This window comes from Motacilla alba, chromosome 1A, assembly GCF_015832195.1.
Source record: "Motacilla alba alba isolate MOTALB_02 chromosome 1A, Motacilla_alba_V1.0_pri, whole genome shotgun sequence".
Classification (NCBI taxonomy): Eukaryota; Metazoa; Chordata; class Aves; order Passeriformes; family Motacillidae; genus Motacilla; species Motacilla alba.
In genome coordinates this window covers 12,141,380-12,168,529 of record NC_052031.1, presented here as the reverse complement: position 1 = coordinate 12,168,529, position 27,150 = coordinate 12,141,380, and the positions used below count along the sequence as shown (strand labels likewise).

At 42.6% G+C, this 27,150-nt stretch overlaps 3 protein-coding genes across 8 annotated transcripts in view; 2 read left to right on the top strand and 1 right to left on the bottom strand.

Annotated features, from left to right (window-relative positions):
• RSBN1L (round spermatid basic protein 1 like) overlaps positions 1 to 16,943 on the top strand; it is a 47,525-nt gene extending 30,582 nt beyond the window's left edge. For both annotated transcript variants that reach the window (XM_038153933.1, XM_038153932.1), the window contains 5 exons: positions 3,710 to 3,847; positions 4,049 to 4,191; positions 5,752 to 5,919; positions 11,301 to 11,409; positions 11,492 to 16,943. In XM_038153933.1, the coding sequence (XP_038009861.1) occupies positions 3,710 to 3,847; positions 4,049 to 4,191; positions 5,752 to 5,919; positions 11,301 to 11,409; positions 11,492 to 12,145 (1,212 nt within the window). In that variant the 3' untranslated portion in view covers positions 12,146 to 16,943. The remainder of the gene's footprint in view (positions 1 to 3,709; positions 3,848 to 4,048; positions 4,192 to 5,751; positions 5,920 to 11,300; positions 11,410 to 11,491) is intronic.
• A 4,020-nt stretch (positions 16,944 to 20,963) lies between these two features.
• Positions 20,964 to 25,820, bottom strand: TMEM60 (transmembrane protein 60). Of its 2 annotated transcripts, XM_038153947.1 has the most exons (3): positions 25,726 to 25,820; positions 25,293 to 25,346; positions 20,964 to 22,513 (listed from the first exon to the last, which is right to left on the bottom strand). In XM_038153947.1, the coding sequence occupies exon 3, from the start codon at positions 22,469 to 22,471 to the stop codon at positions 22,067 to 22,069; it is 405 nt and encodes a 134-aa protein (XP_038009875.1). In that variant the 5' UTR covers positions 22,472 to 22,513; positions 25,293 to 25,346; positions 25,726 to 25,820; the 3' UTR covers positions 20,964 to 22,066. The 2 variants fall into 2 exon arrangements, with proteins under 2 accessions (XP_038009875.1, XP_038009876.1); XM_038153948.1 differs by lacking the exon at positions 25,293 to 25,346 and having other exon boundaries at positions 25,726 to 25,786.
• Positions 25,821 to 26,239: 419 nt separating this feature from the next.
• The window catches only part of PHTF2 (putative homeodomain transcription factor 2), a 62,622-nt gene continuing 61,711 nt past the window's right edge, over positions 26,240 to 27,150 (top strand). The window contains exon 1 of one of the 4 annotated variants that reach the window (XM_038153945.1): positions 26,240 to 26,379. The gene's annotated coding sequence lies outside the window, so the exon portion shown is untranslated. Of the gene's footprint in view, positions 26,380 to 26,589; positions 27,037 to 27,150 lie in introns of those variants that run through there. The other 3 variants (XM_038153938.1, XM_038153944.1, XM_038153943.1) reach the window with 3 other exon arrangements.

Genomic DNA, 27,150 nt, shown 5'->3' with positions numbered 1-27,150 from the left:
TCAGTGCATAATTTGATATATCATTTGATAAGTACTGGTTTTAGTACATCAATATTGTTTTTGAGAGTTTAGAAATACCTAGAGCAATTTATTTCTCTTCCTATTAACAAACCAGCCAAAGGATACTGACAGTAAAAGGAAGAGAACATGTTATCTAATATTCCATAGGGTATATTTATTTGGTTGTTGTCTTTATTAGGATTAATTTTAGGTTTGTCATTGGTTAAACATCAATGGGAGGTTTTGTTGTTTTCCCACTATTACTTAGTAGCAGTCTAAGTTGGAAGTGAGTGAAAATTAGCTCCTCACTAAGAATGACCTCACCTTTTTATGCATGCTTTTCTAAGCCTTTAGCCTAATCTAAGGAAATGCAGTTCAAGCATGAACCTCTTCTACTAGAGTTTAGGATGCCACAACCCAGTTCATGGAAGAGATGAGATAGGAGTTGCTTTTCACTTGCCCACAGCTGCTTCATCTTTCAAACTCTCTCTTGTTCTTTCTGGACAGGTGTTAGTGTTTATGGCCTATGCCTTTATTTATTTTTTATTATTTTATAAAACAGAATTTTTTTAGGTAGTTCCTGGATTAAATTCAGATCAGTTCCCTAGGCTTGCTCCCTATCCATCTTCAGAGGACCTAATGCTCTCAGGAAAGAAGGGAAAAGAGAGCAAATCTTCTCCTTTGATCATCAACAGAGATTTATTTCCTGCTTATACTGGGTCTGGGTGGGTTTTCTTTGTGGGCTGTGTTTTGGGTTTGTGACTAAACTGTTGGTAACGCACTGGTGTTGTGGCTATTGCTGAGCATCACTGGGAGAGTGTCAAGGCTTCCAGCACATCCCTGGTCAGCAGGCAAGAAGCTGAGAGGGGTCATGGTTGGGGCAGCTGGTCCCAATTGACTGTGAGGATGCTCTGTGCTGTAGAGCATCATGCTCAGTGAAAAAACCTGAGGCCACTGATGGGTTAGCTGGAAGGTGCCTGTTGCTTGGGGCTGCTGGGCGTCAGTCTGCTGGTGGGAGTTGGTGAGTGGTGGAGAGCACCACTTGGTGGTTTTTCTTCTTGGGTTTCATCTTCACTGAATAAACTCTGTTTAACCCATACTTTTCTTGCTTTTCCTGTTCACTCCCATGTCTCACAACAGTGGGAGGTGAGTGAGCAGGGGGTGTAAGATCAGTATCTGCTGCCTGGGGTTAAGCTACTACAGGGTTCATAATCACTCAGACATTTCGTTCTGTATTTGCAGTGATGTGATTCTGAATATGGTGGCAGAATAAACCACTCATCTTTTGTAACTTTGACATTATTTAAGCATTTATGTTGGTATTTCTTCACCTAAGCTGGATCTTGAGAAGCAATTGTACTGCCTTGTGATCAAGGGGAGGGTGGTTGGTCGGGAAGCTGGGGGTGAAAGGGCTTGGACAAACAATGCTTGAAAAAGTTGTGCTTATTTTTCAGTTTTAACTTTGAGTGACATGGTATGTTTTTTTTTTTTTTTTGAACAAATGAAAAATTTCTTAATTGATCCTTCTTAATGCAAGCATTATGCTGCAGCTAAATACTTGCTGACTTTAGGTTTCATTAATGGTATATACCTAATGGTATATAAGCCAAATGGGTGGATTGATCCAGCTGGAAGCTTCCCAGCTTTTCCAAGCTTTAACTTAGTGTTTTTAGGAGAATTTTTTTAGAGTTTTCACTTGCAGTAGTTTCACAACCAGTTTATCATATTCTATATGAATCATAAAATGATTTAGGATGAAAAAGACCTTTAAGGCCTTTTTAAGAGTCCAGCTGTTAACCCAGTCTTGCCAAATCCATCACTAAACCATGTCCTTAAATTCCACAGCTACACATCTTTTAAATGCCTCCAGGGATGGTGACTCAACGTTTCCCTGGAGAGCTCATTCCAGTGCTTGAGAACTTTTTTGGTGAAGAAATGTTTTTAATGTCTAATCTAAACCTCCCTTGACACAACTTCAGGCCACTTTCTCTTGTCTTATCACTTGTTATTTGGGAGAGTGGTGGTAGGTAGCATAAAGAAGCATAGGAAAAGGCAGAAAAATGGTTCTCTTTAATCAGGGATGTAGATGGAAACAGCATCCTAATATCTTGGACTGGAATGGTGGAATGCTAAGCTACTAATGTCAGTGGAAGAAACATCCTTTTGCATGTTAGGCATTTTAATAAAGTGCCACAGATTTGTGGGTGTCTGTAGCTTCAGAAAGTGGTTTTAGGGTTCTTCCTTGCTCATTGCTGTAGTTGTACAAGCTCCTGATGCTTCGTGCCTGTGCAGATGTAGCTGAGGCCTGAGCTGATGCAAATTCAGCTGAAATTAATGTTTTGTGATGTTTTATCACAAAATCACCAGCTTTCTCTGAAAAAAAAAAAAAAACCACCAAAAAAAATGACCAAAAAACCCTGCAGGAATGTATGAGTAAGGATTTGAGGAATAGAGGAATATTACTGGACTGTTCCTTTTCGTGTGTCTGTGAGGGCTTGCTGTAACATTAGCTAAGACATTTTGTAAAATCCTACTTTTAGCCATAAATCTGTTTGCTTGGAGGAAACAGGTGACTGGGATGACTGAGATGATGGGAACAGTGTTTGGTTCTGCATTTCTGGAAAGATCTGGTTGCATTAGTTGAGTTTCTCAGAAGGGCACAGTGTTGTTCCATGTTTTATTTTCAGGAACTGCTGTTAATTCTCCTCTGCGCTGCCATGACTGCTAGGAATGTTAATGGTCTGTTTGGGTGAGGACCATAGCTAAGCAGTATTTCATTAACTGTTTTCCTTGCACTTTTTTACTTTTCTTGTTTTGGATGCAGAATGTTTAGAGGTGTCAAACAGGAGCCTTACTTGGTGTGTGCAGTAATCCATCTGCTCTTTCCTCCATTCTGATCTCTTCATATTTCATCTCATAATGCCGGCATCTTTCAGCCTGTTAAATAGAAAATCAGAAGCTTAAAGTGGACATGATGCTCATCAATCTCATGCCTGAGTAATTTGGTGATCTAACACAACAGATCAGATTGTTGAAAAAACCTTAAAACAATATGTATTTCTGTTCAAATTTCACACTAGAAGATTTCTCATGAGAGGTGAATGCTACAGCCATTAAAGTCTGAAGGGAGCACAAGATATGCTAGCACAGCACAGCAAAAATGAAGGAGTGATGATCATTGTCTCACTTTTTGCACAAACTCTTTATAGGCCTTGTGTTCACTAATTTGCTCCAGTTAATGTGCTCACAAAGAGGCAGTACTGGAGAGGATGAGTAGCAGAGTAATGTTGAGAGTTAATTTACTTGTAAATCTTTTGCCTGTTGCAAAAGAAAAGGTAGAAATTCAGCTAGACTTGAGTAATCCAGGTAAGAATCCTTACTGACTAGTTGCTGAGCATAACATGCATTGATATCTTTTTTAGAATTACTGGTTTGGAGTTTCATCTTCTCAAAAGGCAATAAGTAGTTACTCCAGTTTACCTTCAGGTGTTAAAATAAAATACAAATTGTTGTGGATGTTTAATGAGATCTTCTGTCTTTGAGTTTGTAGTAATTGACTTCATAATAATCTTAAATACACTGGAGACTGAAGGACTAAAGTCTTTTTATCTCAGCAAGCATAAGCATAGAGATTACAGGTGCTCATTGAATGTGGATTTTGCACAGTAGAGGACTTGGTATAACTTCTGCTGTCATATTCTACTTGTAGGTAAAAAGAACATACTCTCATGGTACGTATAGAGCTGGCCCAATGAGACAGATCAGCCTGGTTGGAGCAGTTGATGAGGAAGTGGGGGATTACTTCCCTGAATTCCTTGATATGTTGGAAGAATCACCCTTCTTAAAAGTAAGAGCAGAAGGGAATGGGCTGGGAGAAGGGGGACAACGTGCTCTGTGGTGCTGTTATAATAATAAAGTGAGAGTATGTGGTACTTGTTTAGATAATTGAGTGTTCTAATAAATGCTTTCATCGTGAGAGATAAAGGCTGCTTTTATCAAGTTTTTTAAAGTAACTCACTTGAAAATTGTGGCTTGTATTTCCCATTAGTGTACACTGCCTTGGGGAACACTTTCTAGTTTAAAATTAGAGAGTCGTAAAGACAGTGATGATGGTCCCATTATGTGGGTACGTCCAGGAGAGCAGATGATCCCTGTGGCTGACATGCCAAAGTCACCTTTCAAAAGGAAGAGGTGAGTTTAATTATTTTACTTGGTAAGTGTCTGGTTAGTAGTTTCTTTCTTTACAGATTCATTTTATCCCAAACCTTTTGCTGTTTGGTATTATATGTTAATATAAAGTACTGTAAATCTTCATGTCCAAATCCACTTTCTTGTTGTTTTGTTATGTAAGAATCTGGAATTTTTTTTGTTTTAATTTTTGTTGTCTGGCAAAGTAAGGTGTTCGTCCTTTTTGGAGCTTTAGTAGAAATTTAAGATGAAAACTTGAGGAAAATGTGTACACACATGCAATTACTGATATATGCCATGAGACTGCAGTTGATACCCCTGTTGTTACATGTGAGTGGATGTGTTGTGACCTCTGGGGACAAGAGCTTTTCTCTCGCCTCAACGGAAACAACTCCAGCATTAAATGAAATCTTTAGGCTTTGCTGTGGCATTGGGGTAAGAACCAGCTAAAGAGTAGGGACAGCTTCTGCAGAACTTGAGTATTGTATGTCATAAGGCATTGGCATGGGAGTTCTTTTCAAAATGAGAACACAGAAAGGGAGTGTATGAGAAATGGGAGTAGGGGCAGGTGCCTCAGGAGTATAGAGACATTGTCCAACCAGGAAGGAGTTGTAGTAAAAGCCCAAGACCACCTGGAGCTGAATTTGGCAAGGGGATGTGAAGGGCAGCAGGGACTTGCACAGCATATGGACAGTAGAAGAAAGACTAGGAAAATGGAAGGCATTTGCTGAATGGGGCAAACGGCCTGGGGACAAAGGACACAGAAAAGGCTGAGAGAGTGCTTTTTTTGCCCTTGTCTTTTCTAGGGAGATTTACTTTGAGGAATGCTCTGTCATGGAGACAGTAAGAGTGTCTGGAACAGGGGCTACTTGCCTTCAGTGGAGGAAAATCAGGTTAAGAAACTGCCTAGATATGCAGATTAGACAGACACAAGCCTGTGGGACCTGTTGGGATGGGTCACATCTCACAAGGGCAGTGGGAGCTGGACAGTATCATTGCAAGGCCACTGTCTTTGAAAGGTCATGGCAACTGGCATAGGTTCCTGAGGACTGGAGGAAAGCAAATGCCACTCCAATCATTTAGAAGGGTAAGAAAGAGAACTGGGGAACTGCAGGCCTGTCATTCTCACCTTCATCCTGGGAAGTTGCCATTTCAAGCAGGAGCAGCATAGCAGATGGAGAGACAGGGTTCTTCCCCTCTGCTCATCACTGGTGAGACACATCTGCAGTGTCATGCCCAGTTCTGGGCTCACCAGGCTAAGACAGACATTGCCATACTGGAGTATGTGTGGTGACCTGGGAGAACTGGGATTTACTCTTGAGAAAAGAATGCTCAGTGGGATCATATCAATGTGTTTCACAGAAAGTTGTATAAAGGATTATTTCAACAGTGCCCACTGACATGAACAGAGAAAATGGACACAAACTGAATTGCTAGAAAATCCATTTAAAATAAAGAAAAGAAGAATTTTTTTTTGCGTAAATGAGCAGTCCTGTTGGCTATGATGGAAATAAGTTAATTCAGAGAAATGTTTATATCACTGTTACTGTTTTTCTTATGCAGAACTACCAATGAAATAAAAAACTTGCAGTACCTACCTCGAACCAGCGAACCCCGTGAAATGCTGTTTGAAGACCGGACCCGAGCCCACGCGGATCACATAGGACAAGGTTTTGAACGCCAGACCACAGCTGCTGTGGGAGTGTTGAAGGCTGTGCATTGTGGGGAGTGGTAGGTGTTGATTGGCCTCACCTAGGTGTCTGAAAAATGTTTGCCTGAATTGCCATTTATAATTGGAAGGGAGTGTGGAATAGGTTAATCTAGGATTAAAGATTCAGTGAAGACTTCGTAGGTGCTGGCTGAGCATTAGATGTTTGTGTGCTCTCTTTAATTGCATGTGGCTTTGCTGTGTGGTTGAAACCAGAAGGGTACCTGGCAGTGACAGTTCAATTGCTATAATTGGGTTGCTGATACTGAGGTCATGTTAGATGTAAAAACACCTCACACTTCATTTTGTTTCAAGTGGTGCATAGAGACTGAGCTGTTACTGCAGCAGAGGTGCACACGGAGAGACCTTCTGGCAGTTCTTTGTGATGCCTGGAGATGAGCAGAATTCTTATGCTTCTGCTTCCCAAGTCATGGTTGTTATAACCTTGATTTATTTATGGAAGCTCACCTAGGAAGAATCCTGTTAGAAGTTGGGTGATATTTTTGGCGTCTGTCCTTAGAGTTCCTGTGTGAGATTCAGGAAATGAAATGTGCCTCGTTTGAGGCTTGTTTATATGTTAACTAAATAAAAAGCCCTTAACCATATGGGCTTCCTGGTCCAGATTAAAGAGGTGTTTCTCAACACCTTCAGACCGTGAAGAATGACCTTAGTTTTGGAGGTCACCTTTGTGCCAGGACTCACCCCCGGATTGGGGTGACCCCTAAAGATGGAAAAGTCACTCCTCCAACCCGTGCCTTCAAAGAAAGACTCAGTAATCCTCAGTTGTCTGGTCTCAAGGTAGTTTATTGTAAATTATCTAAAAGATTTTCTTCCTGAGCTGCTGTGGCCCGTTCAGCAGGTCAGACAAGGGCACACTGCCCTGCCAGGGGGCTGGTGCTATCTTTTATATCATATATTATGTACTACATGTTTACACTTTTTACCCAATGCCTATTACCTATTTTGAATGGTGACTTTCTACTCTAAACCAGTCTGTGAGTGCCAACATCACCAAAGACATGGAGGTTAGGAAGGAGAAAGGAGGAGGACAGGGCACGCCCAAATCCCTCCATCTTAGAATCTCTGACCCCCATGTACAAAATTCAGACGCTGCTGTACAAGGCCCAAAACTCCCTTGTACAGCACTCAAAAACTCTTTCCTTCACTTTGTGACTACTTCTGCTATAATACCTAAACTTTTGTGACTTGTAATTCTTCATACAGAGTTGGTAATTTGCTCCATGGGCTAAGATCAGAGGTGTCTTTGGCTGCATGCCAGGGTCTCAGAGCCCCCTGCCAGGGGCTCGGGCCATCCAGGGCACCCAGAGCGGTGTCCTGGGTTCCGACACCTTTGCATATGTAAACACTATAAATACCTTCTTCTCTTTGTGTCTGTCTAGAAATTAGAAGAGTGAATTCCCTGTGGATCAAATGATACGAATTTATGTTACAGTGCACGAGTTCATTGACATAGAAAGTAGAATAACTGTCATTGGGGAAGAGCTGGATTGTTCAGATGATAATGTGTTTGTCTCTTGGGCTCTGAGGTTTTCAGTTTCCTTCCTCTTCAGGTTGATCATAGTGAGAGCCTTCAACTTCCTGCTTGCTCTGACTGTGCTGTGGTGAATTAAGACTGAGCAGTAGTAGCTGGGCAAGAGCTGAACTGACTGTGTAGATCTGAGTGTTTTAAATTACACTTGGCACATTTGAGAGAGGGACTTGCAAAGGAAGTAAAGAAATCATGCAAAACCCCGCTCCCCCAACTTGGATGCTTGTGGAGATTAAGAAGTTGAATTGTTAATAATTCAGGTGTCTGGGAGCTCCCCGTTCTCATCCTATAGCTTTATAGCATACTTGAAAGTCCTTCAGTTTGAGGAGAAAAAAAAGAAATATCAGCATTTCATTTCAGTGTAAAGACTGAATGTATCTTTTAATTCAGAATAAAAAATTTGTGACTGATGTATGGAGAGGAATAAAATATACAACACAAGCAGCACAATAAAAGTTATGTATTTCAGGCTTCATTTGGCCTAAATTATAATTCCTGCTTTCCCTTTCCACTTTTGTGTAATTTTGAAAAGCCACTTGTACTTACATGATGAGAACTAATCAGGGCTTATAAAATAAAGCATCATGGATTAATGTAGCACATTAAAATTATTTCAGGTATTTGTTTTGCTGTAATTTGCAATCTGTGGGTGGATTTATTTTAAAGGAAACAACATGAATGAAAGTTTTGAAAAATCTAGTTTTTATTTTTGTTCAGTTTTGTTTTGTTTCCTTCTTAAATCTGTTTGAGTAGTTGAACAAATCTGAAAAGTTGAAGATACTCTGGGGTGATTAAGGCACTATGGCAGTAAAAATGCACACCTTCTATGAGATGGATGAGATAATGTACATAAAAATAATGCTTTCTGTGAGGAGAAAATAAAACAATTCCTGGGCTGCCTGAACTAAATCCATAAAAACGGATTGAGTGGGCAAAAAAAAAAAAGCGCTTTATAAGTTGCTGTAGATTTAAAAAAAGTATGATTTATTTCCTAGTTGAAAGGGATGAATGTTAATGCTAGGTGGGATAAATGTGTTTAAGAACAGACAGGAAAAGAACTGTTGAAAAGCAAAAAGGAGATTATGGTGCTAGAAGACAGACATTGAAACTAAACATTGTATTTTGAAGAAGAAAAAAAATATTTGTCCTTTCCCAGATGTGACAGGATCTTGATTTGAGGTATTTTTTTTAATTACTGTATTAAGATCTTCTTTTTATTGCTTTTAGTATTTACAATTTACAGAAGAACTCTGACTATTGCTAGCAAACATTTTAAGGATTGAACTATAGTCTGATAAATGCAGGTGTGATCATGCTGATTACTTAATGCCATTTTCATAGATGATACCAACTGAGCTTTAGAGCTTATGAAGTGCCAGTGAAATTTTAATTGTGGAAATTTATAAAATTTTTATGTGGGAAATTTGGGTGGGTTTTTACAGAGACAGCAAAAGGCACTTCTTGGCATTGTTGTTGGCAAAATGAAACCTGTGCTTCAGCAAGCAGCTTTCAGGTTTGTGTTCTAGAGACTGAAGTTATGCTTCTCTGTATGATCATAGGAATTTCATATATATGGCCAGTCTTTAAGCATTAGGCCAGAAATATTAATGGTGAAGCCTCTAGTTTTGAATTAGTTTTGAACAGTCACAGCAAAAGGAATCCAATCCTTTTGAAGAATGAGGTTAAGGGGAAAAAAATACTGCCAAAACCAGTTCTAGCAGTTCTCCAGTAGAGGCTTAAATGGGTTTTTCTGAAGTTATCTTATGTTTTGTTTTCATTTAATGTCTTTTTGGATATTAACTGAACTTCTGTGCTATAGTTTTGCTTGGGGGCAGATACATGATACCTAAAATAAAGGCTTTGCAAAATAATATCTCAAATTTGTGTTAAAGATAAAATCTGCAAATGCAGAATTTAAAATTATCTGGTAGTATTTTTTTCTCAGTCGCTTGCAAAAGGAATGTTGTGTTCTGTGACAAAATTGCAGAACAGAGCTGGTGATCCATCATCCTCTTGGACAGATATATATGGACTGAGAGTAGGAATGACAGTGCATGAACCAGAATAGACCCTGCTGGGAGAAGGCGTTGATTTGGATTGAAGTTCTCTAAGTGTGCAAAATAATCTTTCAATTGATTTTAAGACTTAACTTCCTTTACAAATATTGGGGACTCCAAATGCAAATTCATATTTTAAAAATAAATACCTGCATTATGAAAGGTAGATGAATATAGTTAATGTTTTTAACACCACTGGTTAGAAGTGTTTCTCAAGGTTTTTGCTTTCAGTGTTTAAATCGGGAGTATATGGATCAAAATACAGAGACACATTTTAATAAGTAAAATATGTGGTCTGAAAAGTCTCCCTAGCATACTTTCAGTAGTTGATCTGGGATTTTTTTTTCTCCTGAAAATAGCCTCAGACTGGTTAATTTTTGCTTTATTGAGGCCATGACCTAAATAAAATAAACATGTCTCCTATGTTTAAAAAGCCTGAATGAACTGTACATCATTGCCTGCTTCCTAGGACATTAATAACAGGACACATATATCTTTATATAAAAATAGCATCTTGCTTTTAAAAAAGGGCTCTTGAACATCTATTGGAATCTAAAATGTTTCAGCTCTGCTGCATTGGCTGCTCCCCAGGCCCCCTGTGTCTGACTTGTACCCCATTTTTGGAGGGGTGGAAGTGGAGCGAGGGATGTACTGGAGAGGTGGCAGGTGCTAGCCCTGCCCTGCAGGAGGGACAGGCAGGAAGGCAGGGGAGGTTTCTGATCCCTGGTCCCACTCCCCGGTCCCCGTGGGCAGCACCTGGACACGCAGCCTGTGCCCACTGCGGCCGAGGAGCCGCTGCCCGGCCCCGCTGCCCAGCCCCGCTGCCTGCCCCTCAGCCCTGGGACTCCAGAGGGGGAAGGACAGACATCTCTAACCAGGTTCTTTCTGGCTGAGAAACTGCCCTTGCAAAACTACTCCAAGGTGAGCTTTATCCTTTATTAATGAAATCTTCGTATAATCACATTTCAATTAAAACAATCCTTCTAAAATGCAAACATCCCTCAAAAGCAAGTATGTGGAGCTTTTTTTTTTAATGTTTTCAGTGAGGAGCAGAGTTTAGCCTTTAGATCAGGAAGTTATAAGGATTGTCAATGCTTTTGCCTTTCGTGAGCTGATTCTAGATGATGTCTCCAGAGGAGCTGTATTAATGGTGTGTATTTCTTTGGGAGAGATGTTTTGGAACTAGAGAAGTTTCTCCTAACAATTTGAATATGGAGACAAAGCCTAATTCAGACTTTGCTCTTGTGCAGCTCTCTCTAGTGAGCATAAATAGGGATGTATTTTTAAGGGATGTTTTGTGGAGGATGCCTTTGGCTGATTTACTGGCATTGTAGTAGCTTAATGTAGGTTCAGCTTTTACTCCTAACTCTGGGCAAGGTGTTGGAGGCTGAGCAGTGGTTGCCAGTCCCAGTCAGACTGCTGTGTGCTCAGGTACCTGATGGGTGCACTGTGCTGGAGTGCTTACAGAGTAAGCCCAGTGTATCTGGGACAGCTGTCTTTCAGCATCTAGGCAGCCAAGAGGCCAGTTAAAAATAGAAATGAAAAATAGTGTGTTTTGTTGGCCTTTTATTGCTGCCTTTACTTCCACTTAAAAAGAAATTGTAGTTAATTTGTTTAACCAGTTTAATGAGGTTGTGTTTTAGAATTAACTGATCAACTTTTTTTTTCTTATTGTTGGTTATGGTAGAGTTACTGCGGTTTTTAAGTTAAAAAATTTGCTTTATCCTTGCTTGCAGACTCTATTTTCTGCAGCATGGTAGTTTCAGCCTCTGACTGTGCACTTCTTACTCTTCTGTAGGTCTGAGCAGCCTCGTATAACCAAAGATGTAATTTGTTTTCATGCTGAGGACTTCTTGGAGGTAGTTCAGCGAATGCAGTTAGATTTGCATGAGCCTCCACTCTCACAGGTGAGCACACTAAGAACTGATGGTCAGTGTCCTCTGCGTACTGAGTCAGAGTTTTCACCTTTCCTCCCCCTTTTCCCTACAGTGTGTCCAGTGGGTTGATGATGCAAAACTTAACCAGCTGCGAAGAGAAGGCATTCGCTATGCCAGAATCCAGTTATTTGATAATGACATTTATTTCATCCCGAGGAATGTTGTGCACCAGTTCAAAACAGTTTCAGCTGTGTGTAGCTTGGCTTGGCACATCCGGCTCAAGCTCTATCATTCAGAGGAAGAACTCTCTCAGAACACAAATACTGTTGAAGCAGGGCCCTCTGCAGACCCCAAGTCTTCGGTTGTTGGACTTCAGACTGACAGAATTTGCACCGTGAGCAAAGACACCTCTGAAGACACCAAACTCCCAGATGCTCTGCAGACCAAGTACCTGCAGCAGGAGTTGTTGCCGATAAAACACGAACCTCTTGCATCTCTCCGAGTAAAAGAAGAGCCCATGAATGTTGACCTTGCTGAAAAGACAGTGACACCTAATGACGTCGGGGGACAGAATGTTCAGGCTAGGCTGGGTCACGCTGAGTTGACATCACTAAAGTTGGAAATGGATTCTAAATTTGAAACCGGCAACAAGGACTTACAAGGCAAGTTGTGCTCTGGAGGTCACGTACATCCAGATGATACAAGACAACCTAGCTCATCATATCCAAAATTGCATGGACAAAGAGAGGATGATTTTTTGTGCTAAATTTGTATATATGGTTTTAAATTCCTTTTTAAACTTAATGATGTAATAATGTAAAGATCATAAATTGTGAGGCAAGTTTGTGACTTGTCTTCGCATCTGTTACAGAAAATAGTTATGTAGCTTTGTAACATTCCTCAGTGCCTGTCCATAACTGTGAAGTATCAAAGCACTTAGGGCCAGATGCACTGTAAACACTGCAGGTTTAACATAAAGAAGTCTTTAAATAATTTTGAGTTGTAGGTTTTAGAGTAGAGCTGACATTTAACATATATATTTTTTGTAAGATGAGCCAGAATTCTTTTTGACAATTCCAGGCTTTTCCATAGAGCTTATTTATACCAATTTTTTCATTTTAAATGTGTCAGCACTGTAGTGTAAATATCTTTTTTAAGAATCTTTTTAGTGTGATTTATACTGAAATGTGAGCCGCTTAATAAAGGTTCATAATAACAGATTGGTTTTATTTTTGGGTCTGCAAAAATAATTCAGTTCAACTGCCTCTCTTAGTGGTTATGTTTCTACCTGCCACTAATGCATAGGATGCCCTTATGCCTTGAGGGTGAGGAGCTGTAGCAAACTGAGGTAGAGCTGAGGCATCTTTGTAAATGCAGATTAGTCAGAAGGCAGAATCAGTCCTCCCTTCACACGGTTCCTTATGGGTGCTCGTTCCAGGCACTCCCCAAACTCCTGCTGTCATACTCATGTGGAACAGGGAGTCACCCTGTCTGTTTGGAGGGCAGTTGGGCGCACAGTGGGCTCCAGGAGTGCTACCAGTACCTGCCTGCATCTCTCTAGATGAGCTGGTGCAAGGGAGCAAACTCTCTCCTGGGCTTTGCCTCTTGGCCCAGCTCAGGGCACAGTTCAGACAGTTCTACTTCACATTAAAAAAAAAACAAGCAACCAAAAAACCAACAAACCCACAAAACAAGCCAAAAAAGCAACCACTCCCTCAAATCTATTATCTGACTGCAATTAAAAGAATATTTAAGTCATTACTTACCAAGCTAAAAAAGCCTCAACTTTGGCAGTGACCTGTAATTCACAGAGATGTTCCTGGATTTGCATTGCTCCCTGTGCTGACAGTGCCAGGCAATGAAGAGGCTGTGTTGCCAATATGTGTAGTGGGAAGGTTCCTCATGAGTCACAGTTTGGAAGCAAGAGGTGTTTCATTAAGAAAATAACAGCAGTGTCCAAGTTAGCTGTTCTCTTTCCCCATCTCTGGAACACTTGGATTCTTTTAGGTTGTGTTCTGAGGGAAAAGAATTTCAAGGCTAGCTAGCATCTGATCTGGTAACTCTGTCATTTAACCTATTTATTCTCTGTGTATTGTGCTCCTGTGTAGTTCAAACACAGCCAAATGATACGTGTCTCTTGGATAGCTGCACACAGCAGTGAACTGCCCTACAGCCTGTCCTTCAGCTAAATATGTAAAACTTCAGATCCAAGGCCTATTATTTCTAAAGCCCTCTGTATCTCTGGTTTTTGTTAGGAATTTTCTGTATAACATTTTTGAAAGTTGTACATCCTTAAGTACCCAGTTTATAAACTTTGATGCAATTAGTGGTCACTTTGGCTTCATTTTTAGCAATAGAAAAATGTGATTTTCAGGCGATGTCAAGTTCAACTACCTGAGGTCCTTCTGTTGTAAAAGCTTTTTTCCTTAGAGGTTGTTAAAATTTCAAATATTACTGCATACTCACAGGTGGCACTCAAATCAGCTGTTTATTAGATGAGTGCCCTGATTGGTTTAATCCCAAATATGTCTGTCGAGAAATTATTAATTAAATCAATATTTGAATTGCTAAACATTATTCCTACATAGCCATAAATATGTATTAGAGAAGCAATAGAAATGTGAGTCTCTTGGATGTGGCTAATACATCCTTAAGTCTTACTACTGTTCTCTTTAATGCTGGCTGAGAGGTTACTACCAGTTTTCCAGCCTCAGGGATCTTTCTTTCCCCTTTGCTGTGAGCAAATGATTCATGTGTGATGTGGTATGTTATTGCTCTAGCAGATTCTGATCTGAAAAAATTAATTTGTTCATGTAAGAATTTGAGCCTTCCTTATATAGCAGGAATGTGGTCTCAGCTCCCTTTATTGTTTTCTGGATTTTCTGGAAATAATGCTTCCACCTGTAATCTCTGGCTTCATGCACAGCCATACACAGCTACTTGGCCATTCCTGTTCTGTGCTCCCGTGGGAGAACAGCAGCAGAGCAGAGCTGCAGGTTGTAGCCTGCACCAAGCACGCGTCTCTGCAGGTGGGATAGATGAGGGCTCCAGCTTTAGCCAAACCAGCCTTGCCAGATACTGCTTCTTAAAACAAAAACCACACCAAACAAACTCCCAGAACTATTTAGTTGACTCAGAATAATAATCTTACCAGTGTGCTGGTCGTGCATATGCTGACCATTCGTTCGGGTTCAAGTCATTTTTGGTAAGCTGTCAGATTTTAGTGAAGTGTGGGCACACAACCCCCAGGACAGCTGCTAACTTTCTGCAGCATAGGCCCTGTCCAGACAGAAATAATAAATCTTTGAAAATGATGAGCAAATACAACTTTACACTTAGAACTTTGTTTCCTTTTGGAGACCTGTTCAGTGGTCTTGGCTGATGTGGTCTTGAACTTCTGCTCAGGTGTCTCAGTCCTGAGATTTTGCTTCTGAAGTGCTCACTTATTCAACCCATTTTTTTCTTACCACTTTCAGAATTTTAAGAGACATTTTTAAGTGGCAGCTTTTTTGCAGTTTTTATGTATTCTTTTGGGTTTTTGAGACAGACTCAGTTCTCACTTTAGGCAGAATTCCTTGCAGACACAATTTGAACCATGTTGGGATTTTCAATGGCTACCAGACCTCCCTTTGCATTTACAGATGTCTGCAGTCTGGGCTGTCTGGCTGCAATTCTGTTTACTTTTTACTTGCTTTTTAAAGGAGAGATGTAAAAGAAGTGTCCTCTCCCTGTGGTATGTTCATTTTAATGAGGTTGTCCTTTGAGAGGGGAGTACTTTTTCTGAGAAATTCACCTCCCAAATTGTTCATTAATCTGACAAAGGCCTTGCTTCAGTCCTGAGCTATAGCCTTTATTCCTGCTGCATACAACTTCATCTTCAGACTTTTGCTTCAGCAATTTATCTTTCATGTGTTCTGCTGTACTGAAATTAGTCCTTGCTTATTGCTTTCCCCCCATCTCTGGATTTTGGTGATGTATAAATCTCTGTTATTTTGGCTGAAATCTCCAGTGTTTTAGTTGTCTCTCTTGGCCCTTCTTCTTGTGCAGATTGGAGAGAGCTGCCCGAGGCCATGGGTGCTGTTCCTATCTCCCTGCACGTGCAGTGGTGTTCCAGTTAATAACACGATGTGCAGAAAATTAAATGTTTTCCTAGATCCTGGTACATATTTTTGAGTAGCAAAGAATTGCATTGTTGCAGTTGCTAAAAAAGCTTTCAAGGGGGGTAGCTGCTTTTTTTTTTCTTTTAATATTACTGGATCTTTTGCATTTCACTGGCGACTGACTTCATGTGTTACATACTAGTGTTACTCAGTGTTGTGTCACCCCCAGCCCTCCAAATGCCTGAAAATTGACTCTGAAAGAACATTTTCATTACAGGTACTGCTGGCATGCAGATTTTCCCTTCCTTGTTACTATAGCAAATATTTCAATACTACTTTAACTGAAATATTAACTCTATCTAGTATTAGAAATAAAGTATTATTTTAGAGGGTGATGATTTAATTCTTCATCTGTGAAAGAATCCTTGGTGATAAATAAAGTTGATTTTTAAGTGGATATACATGTGCACAGTAAATAAGTTGGAATTGCAAAAGATGTAGGAAATGGAAATCTGAACTAGTAGAATGCTGTGAAAGCGACCCGAACATAACAGATTTGGAAAATTGAGTAAGTCTTCCAAGAAACACAAGACTGGTATTCATTTATCAAAATGACTGTTTTCTAATATCTGTATGTGAATAAGATGCTGAATTGACCAAAATAAATCCATGATTTTTCCTTGTTCATTGGCAGAATGAACTGTTGTGAGATAGTACACTGCCATGTGACCCTGCTAGGCTGAAAGCTGTACTGATTCTGGTCAGGAGATCAAAGAACTCCTCAAGCTTCTCAAGTGTCATTTTATTTATTTTCTTGTAGTGGTCAGGTATGTAGAGAGCCTTGTGTTTAGGCAGCGCAGCGCCTGTACCTTACCAGGATGTATCCAAGCTGGAAATGGAAAAGACAAGTTTTCACTGCTTTGTGCTTTGCTGTGAATGACTGTCAAGAATGTTTGATTTGATTATGAGTCACTGTGTTCAGCTGATATTTTATTACTTTCTAAAACAGATGAAATGCACTTTAAAATTGTATAGAACTTACTGATATTTTGTGCAGATCCCACTGAATTTGCAGCATATGTGGGAATATTTGGGGAACTGATTCCCATCAGTCACTCATTTCATTTTTCTTAAAAATGCAAGTTATTTTGTGTTCTGTTCAGAAGCAGTGATTAACTTCACAATATTTAGGTTGCTGTTTCTGTTAGAATCATCAGGGATACTGACATTGCAAATTTAGTGTATTATATTCTAACCACTGTTTTTCTCTGTGCTTTGATGCTGATATGATCTCTGCTTTGAAGCCGTGCTGTACTTGAGTGCCAGTTAAACATTGATCTTCTCTTGTTCTGGTCATGCTGATAGATGAGCCTACTGATGAGGGCGTTAGTCCTAAATAGTCCTTTAATATTTGGTGTACAGTTACCTGATACAAACACTGATTAAAACAGCAGTTTAAACTTCTATTTTTATCAAGTTTGATTTTTCAATAGCTATTTTGATACTATGTTTTATCATTTAATTTGCCATCCACTGGAGTGATGGTGCCGTGTTGGGTGCAGCTCAGGCCTGTGTTCTGAGCACTGTGCTTTTTCTGGGAGCTTTTTCATCTGGTTGTGTTCAGTCAAAGTGGAGCAGTTAGCAGAGAAAGCTGTTCCTGGTGTCTGGAGATGAAAATCTTGAGAATTAGACCTGTGTGTGGGAGACTGTAACATAAGTCAAGGCTGCTAAATCTTTATTCTTAGCATGCAAGAGTAACACTCAGGTACTTGCCAATGTGAACTGAAGCAATTGAGAGTTTTGATTAATCACAGAAGTTGAATTTTTAGACTAAAAAACATCTTTAAGTAGTGATTTTTTTCATGAACTTCAGAAGGAACACTGAGATAAAAATTAGGGCCAATGAACTAAGCTCACATTCTCACTGCTTTCCTGTTTCTTGCTCTTAGGCTGTTCTGTACTGTAGGGAGACTTTTCTTATATTTGTCTGCTTGGTTTTGTTAGGAAAGGCAGATCAGAGGGAATGGCATCACTGAGTAGCAGATTTTCCTGTTCTTTATCCCACTTCAGTACAAGTCCAAGGAGAAAATGCAGAATTTATACTGAACAGTACTCTAGTGGTCCAGCTGCAGAGATTCCTTAAGTTGCCTGAGTTCTCAAAGCCTGATGCTTTTCAACAGCAAGTTGCCCCCCAGCCCAGGCCCATTCAAGTCTACGGGGCTGTTATGGAAGATTAACTCCATCAAAACCCTAAAAACCAGCAAAGTTACAGTGAAAAGGTGCAAATGTTCTTTTCACAACTCAGCATAGTTGTTTTTACTGCAATCCTAATTTAAAAGCATAATGTGTTACATGATAGTGCTATGTTTTCCATGCTAGTAAATTCAAACAACTTATTTCTGAGGATGCAATTATTCGGGAGCTTTATTACGGAAAAGCCTTGCTATTTTTTCCCCAGATTATATTGATGTTAAAATAGGGAACACCTTGTTGCATTCCACAGCAGCAGATAGTAATTGTTTACATTTTCTTTCCTGAGGCTCCTCAGCTTCTCAGGAGAAGAAAATCGTGGAAAAAGGATTTTCATAAAATACGTCTGTGACAACACCTGATGTTAAAATTCTGATTTTCTAGGAGTCTCATAATTTTCACTTTCAATTCCACTTTGTGTCACCCAACTTTTTTACACTGTGGAAATGTGAAAATTTTCATGAGGTTAGGCAAACATTTTGCTTCTGTACTATGATGCAGATGTGTCAGAAAATACTACTGATAATACATCTCTCAGATGGTTGTGTACCCCTGTGCTGTGCTAGTTCCAGCTTTGATACTGCCCTCTGTGCCTGGCAGTGCTTTTTGTGTGTGTCTGCACATGTTCTCAGAGCATTCAGGTTAAACTTCGTTATAGCTGGGGATGCACATGTCACAGAACTCCATTTTTCAAGTATAAACAGAACACAAAACTGGATACTGTCCTTAAATGGTGACAAATCAAGAAAACCAGTAAGAAGTGGCAATTGAAAATTTCAGTTTCGTGACCTTTCACACGTGTTAATGATCAGACAAAAGCAGATACTCACCTGCAATGCATGCTGAAGTGTTCAAACTTGTATAAATGATGGAAAGAGAGAAATTATGTGGAATGTATCTTCCCATGTCCAATATATATCATCAGTACAGAGAAATACTTCCATTTGGTTTCAACAAGCTTTTGAATTGCAGTTTAAAACAAAGGCCAAGTTCTCTTCTTTGCCCCCCATCAGCTGCTGCAGGGAGCTGAGACAACATCCTTGTGCCTTTTTTATCACAAATCAGTGTAAGCCATCTCAGCATGGAGCTCTCCTTTTCCCTGCCACCTTCAGCAAATTTGCTTTTCACTTGTTTTATCTTGTTCCTGAAGAGCAGTTGGCAAATTTAGGAAAATGTGTGAGGAGCATCAGTTCCACTTCCAAGCTGTGCTCAGCGCCTTTGAGAACAATGTAATTATCAAGAGATGTAATTAATTCCTGCAGCTGTTTCTGGAAAGGTCACAGTGGGCTATAGTGAACTTTGTATCACAGATCCTTCTGAGTGAAGTTCTGATAAGGCAGAGAAGCAACACTGAAGATCTCAGCACTGTTCAGGTCAGTTAAAAATGACACAAAATTCTCAAAAGGGATCATGCTCTTGTCCAAGTTCCCCTGTAAGGACAAGGAACTTGATATGACACCAGCTAGAAGCATCTGCTTCAGCTTTCCAAATAATTTGTTTCAAGGTTTGTAAACCTTCAAAAAAATGAAAAAAGAAAGCCAAACCCACAACCAAAACTGAAATTGCTGATCTTTTTCTATTGAATTAGAGGCAACAATTACAAGGAGGTTTGTAAGGACTGTGTGTGATTCTATTTAATTAGAGATGCCAAACTTTTAGATAATTGTTACATCTGTGGAAGAGAAGGGGTTTATTAAGGGGGCAGTCACCATTCATGGCCTATCTTGCTAATAATACACCAAGTTCCAATGAAGCCAGTTCTTGTTCTTCCATCTTTTGTTTCATGTCATAACAATCACCATCGTCAGCTCTCCTGAGCAGCATGGGGCTGTTCTGGCATTCTCTGAACAAGGGGGTTTGGAATTTTGGAATTTTATTTTTCCAGAATCGTCAGAGGGGAAGGCACTATGGGTGTTATTTTATGTTTGGTCCCATATCTACCACAGGTAAGTGTGTGTGTGTGGAGCTAAAATGGAGTTGTCTGAGCTGCTTGAATGCTTGTCACACACTTGTGTCACTGCTTGTTAAGTGGGTCATCAAAGTTCACCTGAATTGGAGGTAGGGCTTTAGATACTCTTCATAAATTTGAAAGCAGCCATAAGAAATGCACAAAGTTTAGACTGCCTGCCATGGAGGGGCATTCCATTCCAGGCAGGGGCTCCATTGCCTGGGCTCCCATTTGCAGAACAGAACCAAGTGGGATGTGCAGATGAAGCCTGTTCTCTGCACCCCACACACGGGTACCGTGTTCTCTCACCCCACACACAGCACCCTGTTCTCTCTGCCCCACACACAGCACCCTGTTCTCTCACCCCACACACGGGTACCCTGTTCTCCCCACCCACACACAGCACCCTGTTCTCTCACCCCACACACGGGTACCCTGTTCTCCCCACCCACACACAGCACCCTGTTCTCTGCACCCCACACAGGGGTACCCTGTTCTCTCACCCCACACACAGCACCCTGTTCTCTCACCCCACACATGGGTACCCTGTTCTCTGCACCCCACACACAGCACCCTGTTCTCCACCCCACACACGGGTACCTGTGGCACCTACACGTGTGCTCTCTCTCACAGCTCCTGTAGCCAGCAGGTTCAGAGCGTGTTCTGAGATTATTGTACCCCCTCCCCGCAGCTCATCCTCGTCACAAGTGCCAATTTTACTTGAAAAATCACTCAAGACTGAAGGAAGTCAGTTCTCCACGGAAACCTCACATAAATGGGCAAAAAGTCTGAAACACAGAGCAAGATTAAGTATTTTTCAGAACTACAGAATGCATAGCTACACCTCCTCCAAAGAACTGTTCCTGCTAGGCACTCCCCATAAATGACCTGATGTGCATATCTTGGGGCTGGGTACATGGGTTTGCTTAGTAAAAGCCAATGAGTTGTTGCAATAATGAGTTTATAAATATTTTACATTTTTTTAAACAACAGCTACTGTTTAGAATTCTTTTGTCTCTGTCTTTTCCTGGCTTCTCCTTTAGCAAGGTAGGACAGTCAGCCACTCTGAAATAAATACGACTTAAATTCATTTTATAGATCATTTGTTACCTGCTATTCTGAACTGAGATTCATCGCCTTAGTATGGAACATGGTTTTTTCTTAAAGCTTTTTCAGCAGTCTGCCACAATATGGTTCCTCTGTGTTTTTGTCCACGTCTGTGTGATGAAACAGCAAGAGTAAATCCAAACACTTCAGGAAGACTTTTTTTCCACAGACAAGTACAGTTGAATGTACATACTTATCATTTTATTAGTGAGACGCTTGTCTAGGTATGTCCTGTTACCCTAGACTGTTTTTCATTCACTTGCCGTTCTTTTGTCTCTAGGAATGGATCAGTACTTTCAGCGTGCTTGTTAATAATGTCCCAGATAACTGCTACATTTGAATTTGGTGTTACTGTATCTCCTGGAAGAGCACTTCAGTCCACAAAATACACTTGTAGCTCCAGTTCTTCCCTGAAGTTCTATTCGCTTGTTACCTGGAAAAGGTCATTTCCTCACATCTGAGTTTGCTAGTGCTCCATGAAGCCAAGGCTTCACCCCCAAAAATTTCATATCCTTGGCTACTGAAAACTGTCTTGTTCAAGTACCACTTTGGGCAGGTATAAATGCAGTATTGTATACTCACCCTGTATTTTCAGTCTCTAGCAACATTGCTGATGTCTCACTTGGAAAGGAATCATCATTGTCTCCCTCTTCTCTGGATCTCAGGACTGCTGGCACAGCTCAGCTACCAAGTGTGTTCCCTAAGGTAACATACTGGTTAAGGGCTGTTTCAGCAGCTTAGAAAACTGCTTATTTTTACACTGGTAATGGAATCTCACTGTCAAAAAAAAAAAAAGTGTATTACTTTATTCCTTTTCTTGCTCTTATTTGGCTGCTGTCAATTGTTACTGATTTTTAAAGCAAATTTAGCTCCTTATGGAAATAACTGGTTATTTCTTGACTTACAGCATGAGTAGCAGAAAATGTCAGTCCTCTTTCCCAGGATTACTCAATGTGCTGAATACTCTGGGTAGAATATTTGTGGGTTCTTTGACAAGGTCTTCTACCTGCACACAAAGAACCCATATCTTGTTCCATGTAACAAATACCAGTAATCATATTAGAACAGCTTATGTTGAACAAATACTTTTATTTACAAGAGCATATGTGAGTTTTAAAATAAAAAAAATGAAACACGTCTACTTTCAGTCTTCAGTCTGCTTTAGCTTAAGTCTCCAGCTTGACTCATTTGGCTTTCTAGTTTGAAGATCAAATTTGTGGCAAAATGGTAATAATCTAGTAATTTGGTGCCAGTCTTGGCACTGGAAGCCAGCTGGCACAGCCTAGTCTCTTCGTACATAGAAGATGTTATATCCAAGTTCCACCATGCCCCCAAGCAGCAAGGCCCAGAGCGGGATGAACACGTAGGCCAGTTTCATGGTGGTGAATCGCTGCAGCTTCGCACACAGCGCCAGGCAGAAGGCCAATTTCAGCAGCATGGCAATGAGGTACCAGACTTTCTTCTTCATGTTCTGGGAGCCATTGCGGGGGTCAAAGCCAGACTTGCAGCGTCCAGCCATTTTTACAATTAACATAACGAGGAGAATTGTGTCAAATATCCACACTGGAATGAAAATGAGGAACCAGTTCCACGGTGCTTTCTCATCCAACTTCAGCACCAGCATGATCAGGAAGAGTAAGGTAAAAAGCCATGTCAGCAGCACTCTTTGCGCCAGGGACATTCTCATTTAAACAGCTTTGAGAGGAAGGCCTTCGCTGTCAGCAACAACCTAACAAAACAAAAAGGGGAGGGAAGGCATCAAAAGATGGCACTACACCACCATTAGGCATTTTCCATAAAGGAGACCAATTCCTTGCTCTTGCTTTCCCACTCCTCACCCACATACTGCTTCCTAGCGCTTTCATAATTAGCATGCTCAGCTGAGCAGTGTTGGTTCCCGTCCACCATTCCCTTGGAGTGCCTTAAGTCAGCTGTGTAACTGCCTTCATCTAAATTTGTTCCGTGAAACAAACTGTACTTTAATCCTAAACAAGCTGTCAGACTCATTTGGGGATTTTTGAATGCTAAGAATATGTTTAGATCCATTTCCCACCAGTACTGAGGCACTCATAGCTAACACTTGAAAACAAAATGTAACAGTTCTCTGTATGTAACAAAACAACCACAGTGAAACGTGAACCAGCAGCACAAAGGAGCACAAAAACCCTCGGAGGGATGCTGCAGTTTGCAGAGCTGCAGCTGAGCTGATCTGCGCCCAGGCTGAGCCAGGGAGCACTGCCCAGCTTTCTGTCAGCCAGCAATCTTGAAATTACTAAAAGCCACAGATAAGGTTTGCTTTTTGGCAGGTATCTCAAGTATTCCAGACACTGGCTGACAGGTTTATTGGCTGGGTAGGATATTTAAATTTCTCTGTAGTCATGACAAAAGAAAAACAAGACAAATGCATCTGCACTGACAGTCATGAAAGTGAAGTTTTTATCTTGCTAACTAGATTGTTTTTACCACTGCATCTGCCAAAAGCCTTTCACTACAAGAGTAAAAAACAGAAGCGTGAAGGACTGTGATCTTCCTCTAGATTTTATGCTACAAAAATGAACACATTTTACCTGTGAAATGGTGCTGAAATAGGTATTTTAGTGATTTCAAAAATTTGAGTTAAAATTTTTACTAATTCCCTTTAGAACACAAATAGTCTTTCACCCGAAATAAGAAAATGAGCTTTCATTTGTTCCAGACTAGAAGAATACTTGAATTACTGAAAGTGTGACGTGTTCTGAAGCACTGAATCCTCAGCACCAGATGCTGAGGGAAGGACAAGAGCTGCTTCCCCTCTGTGCCCAGAGCTGCTGCTGCTTCCTGTGTGTTATCACCAAGGCACACAACATCACCTGGCTGTGGCTGCTGAACTCACCCAACACGCAGAAATCTACAAATCTACTGCCACCTTTTTTTTTTTTTAACTGGAATAGTTTTTTGCCAGATTAGGAAGTTGAACAAATTCTGTGCTCAGATAAGATCTGCTGCCGGAAGGAGGGAAATAAAAGTTGCTGTCTCAACTGGTTATGAGATGACCTACTATTTTACAGTGAGGGGAAAACAATTTTGTACATCACTCAAATCATCCATCAGTTTAAATCTGCATCGTCTGATTCACAGTTCAACGAACAGATCTACTATTTTGTTCAATCTGGGTTTGAAGTTTGAATGGATTTGATTTAGTGGATTTGATTGAGTAAGATTTCTTGTGAGAAGATCCAGTTTTAGCTAAAATAATCTAAATTGGATTTGCAGTCAGTGCATCCCCTCTTTGTTTTGGGGCTGACACTTGTGTCCAAATCAGGCCAGTTCCCTGAGCTGAACCAGAAAAAAAAAAGAAAGTCTGAAGTAGGATTTTGTAGTTTTGCTTTTCACAGTCTCAGTTCTGCTCAGATCACCAAAGGGTCTGGTTAAAGGCAGTTCCTGACAGGGTGGAACCAAGACCCCCCACCCCTCTCTTCGTTGGGAAAGAGGGGAAACTCAGAAGCAGCACTCAAGAGTTAAGGGGACAAAAAAATTGGAGGAGGTTTAGACGGCATTGTCTTGCTCTTGTTACAGAAACAAACCTAAACCAGCTGGCAGGGGATTACAGAACCATTACTATGTCTGGCCTAAAGCATTTCCAGTATTTTGAAAACACTTCCAATAGTCTCAAGTGCAAGTCTGTGGCTACAGGGAGCAGTCATGGTCTGAAAGGAAGTTTTGACATTCTTTTCATGAGAATGTTTTTCAAAACCAGCTCTGGAAATCAATGCTACAAACACTACAAGAAGGAGACTCTCTTATTAGCAAACTGGAGAAAGCAGAAACCAAACAGAAACGGACTGGAAACTTGGGTCTGAAAGGAAAAAAGAAACTCAACACTCCTAGAAGTATCAGGTTATGAGATACTCAAAGAAGGTGCTATCACCTGTCTCTGGAGGAAACACAAAGCTACTGAAGATGTATTACATGGGGCTGCTCAGTTTGAAGGTTGTTCACTTGAAAATACTTCCAGTTTACTAAGAACCACTTTGCAACAACTGGAAAAAACAGGCAGAAAATTCAGCATGGGAAGAAGTTACACTGCCTTTCTCTGATCTAGCAGATGTTACTGCTGGATCAGGCAGGACTGCAAAGCTCCAGTCAGTTTTAGAGGCATTTTGAGATGAAAACTCAAGAAAATCCAAGTGTACTTTGGAGATCTAAGAGTCCAAGTAAAGAAAGCTACCAGATTTTGAAGGCTGAGAGCTGGATACAGAGCTGACACATAACAACGAAGGGTTTGATTACGTGGAGCATTTGATGAAGATGATGGGCAGACTCTTTGCTAGAGCCCAGCCATCCCAGCAAGCTGGGTGACACTGGGAAAAGGATGCAGCTGTGCTACAGGTCTGGACTGGCTCTTCAGAGAGAACATGGATGGGATGTCAGAGTGTGAATATAAAAAAGCTCTTGACTCTTATTAAAGGACCGACATAATTAGAGAGTGAATATTTTCAGTGAGGAACTATCCAAGGAGCATCACTGACCTTGGTGGGATGATCTGCATAACGAGGATGCATAACTGCATAACTAAAACTGTCCTGTTTAGAAGAAAAAAATAAAGAGGGCAACTTACACACGACACTCAGTTCAGTGATAATAACATGAACCTATACACTTAGATTTAAACCCTGAGCATCGCCTAAAAAAGTCCTGAAATTCGTATTATGATAAAACCATATTAAACAGAACCCCAGTTCGATTAAATACATTTTTAGAGCCTATTCGGATCGCATGTGTAGTTTAACACTTGGAAAGAAATACTGCGGTAGGCCCGGCTTAAAACCCCATTTAAACACAGCTTTGTATTCACAAACTCGGCCCCTCCCTCGGCCTCACGGCCTTGTCCCGCCAGGCCCCGCTTCCCCGGCCGTGCCGGAGGTCCCGGAGGCGGAAGGCCCCTCGCTGCCCGTCACCTACCGCAGATCCCGGCGCATCCCCCGGTCCGCGGGGCCCGCGCTCAGCTGAGGGGGCGCGGGGCCCTCCCCTCCCGCTCCGCCTCAGGGCACCGCCCGCCTCCCTCACCCGCCCCGCGCCGGCTATTGGCCAGCGGGGACGCGCGTCCTGCCGCCCTCCATTGTCATTGGGCCACGGACACGTCGCTCAAGTTAATCCCGCCTTCCTATTTCGGCCGTCGGTGACGCCCTTCGAGCTCGGGCCGCCCATGGCGGCCGGCGCGGGTCAGCCTGGAGCCCCGCCCCCGTCTCCGATTGGTGCAAAAGGCTATCTGTCATAGCGGCCCCGCCTCCGCCCCTCCGCCTGTCAGTCAAGCGCAGCCCCGCCTCCCTCGCGCTCTCGTTGGGCTGTTCAGCCGCCAGTCACGCCTCGGCCCCGCCCACAGAGGCGGAGGGGCCGCCGCTGGCTACTGGCCCGCGCTGGCCCCGCCCCCCGGCCCGGCGGCGCGCGCGGGTGGCGCGCTGTTGCTGCCGCCGCTGGCGCCTGGACGCGCGCGCCGCTCCCCCCCCCTTCCCGCTTCCCCCGCCAGCTGTTGCCTCGCGCGCGCCTTCCCGCCGCCGCCTCGCGCTCCCGCCGCCGTTGCGTGCGGCGCGCGCTGCCCCGCGGCACTGGCCAACGGTGAGATGGCGGCGGGGGGGCTCCGGCACCCGGGGGGGGCTCCGGCACCCGGGGGCGTCTCCGCCTCGCCGGGGCAGCAGCGGGGGGAGAACCGGGGCGCCGAGTTCCCCGCGCGGCTGGGGAAGGGGCCGACCGGGGCGCGGGGGACCGGCCGGGGCGAGGCGGCGGTGCCCTCTCGGTGCCGGGGGACGGCGCGGCGGAGGCGCGGGGCGCGCATCACCGGCGGGGCTGCCGCGGCTGCCCTGGCCGGGCGGCGGGAGCGGGGCGGCTGCCGCCCCCCACCTCCCCCGGGGGAGCCCCTGCCGGGGCAAGGGCGGGCGGCCCGCGGCCTCCGCGGCGCCGCGGTTCCCTCCGGCGGGAGCCGGCGCTCTGCCGGCGCCGCTGGGGCGGGGGTCTGAGCGCGGCTCCGAGCGGCCCCTGCCCGCAACGCCAGGGACCCGCATCGGGTCCGGCCGGGCAGCGGCCGCGCCGTCCCGGAGCCGTCGGTGTCCGGGCTGCCGTGTCCGCCGGCGTCGGTGCGGGCGGCAGAGGTGCAGGTACCGTGCGGGGCCCGTGCCGTGTTGGGGCTCTGCCCGCCCGCCCCGGCTCTGCTGTGAGGCGCCTTCTCCCCGCTGAGCTGCTTGAGCGTACCGTGAGCTGCCTCGGTGCCCGTGTCAGGTGATAGAGCGTCTTTTCTGCTTCCCCTTAGAGGTCCTGAATTTCAGCATCTTCGTGTCCTCGTCTCTTGTATCTTGTGTTTTACGTGCGTTTATGTTTTCTTTTGCTTTACCT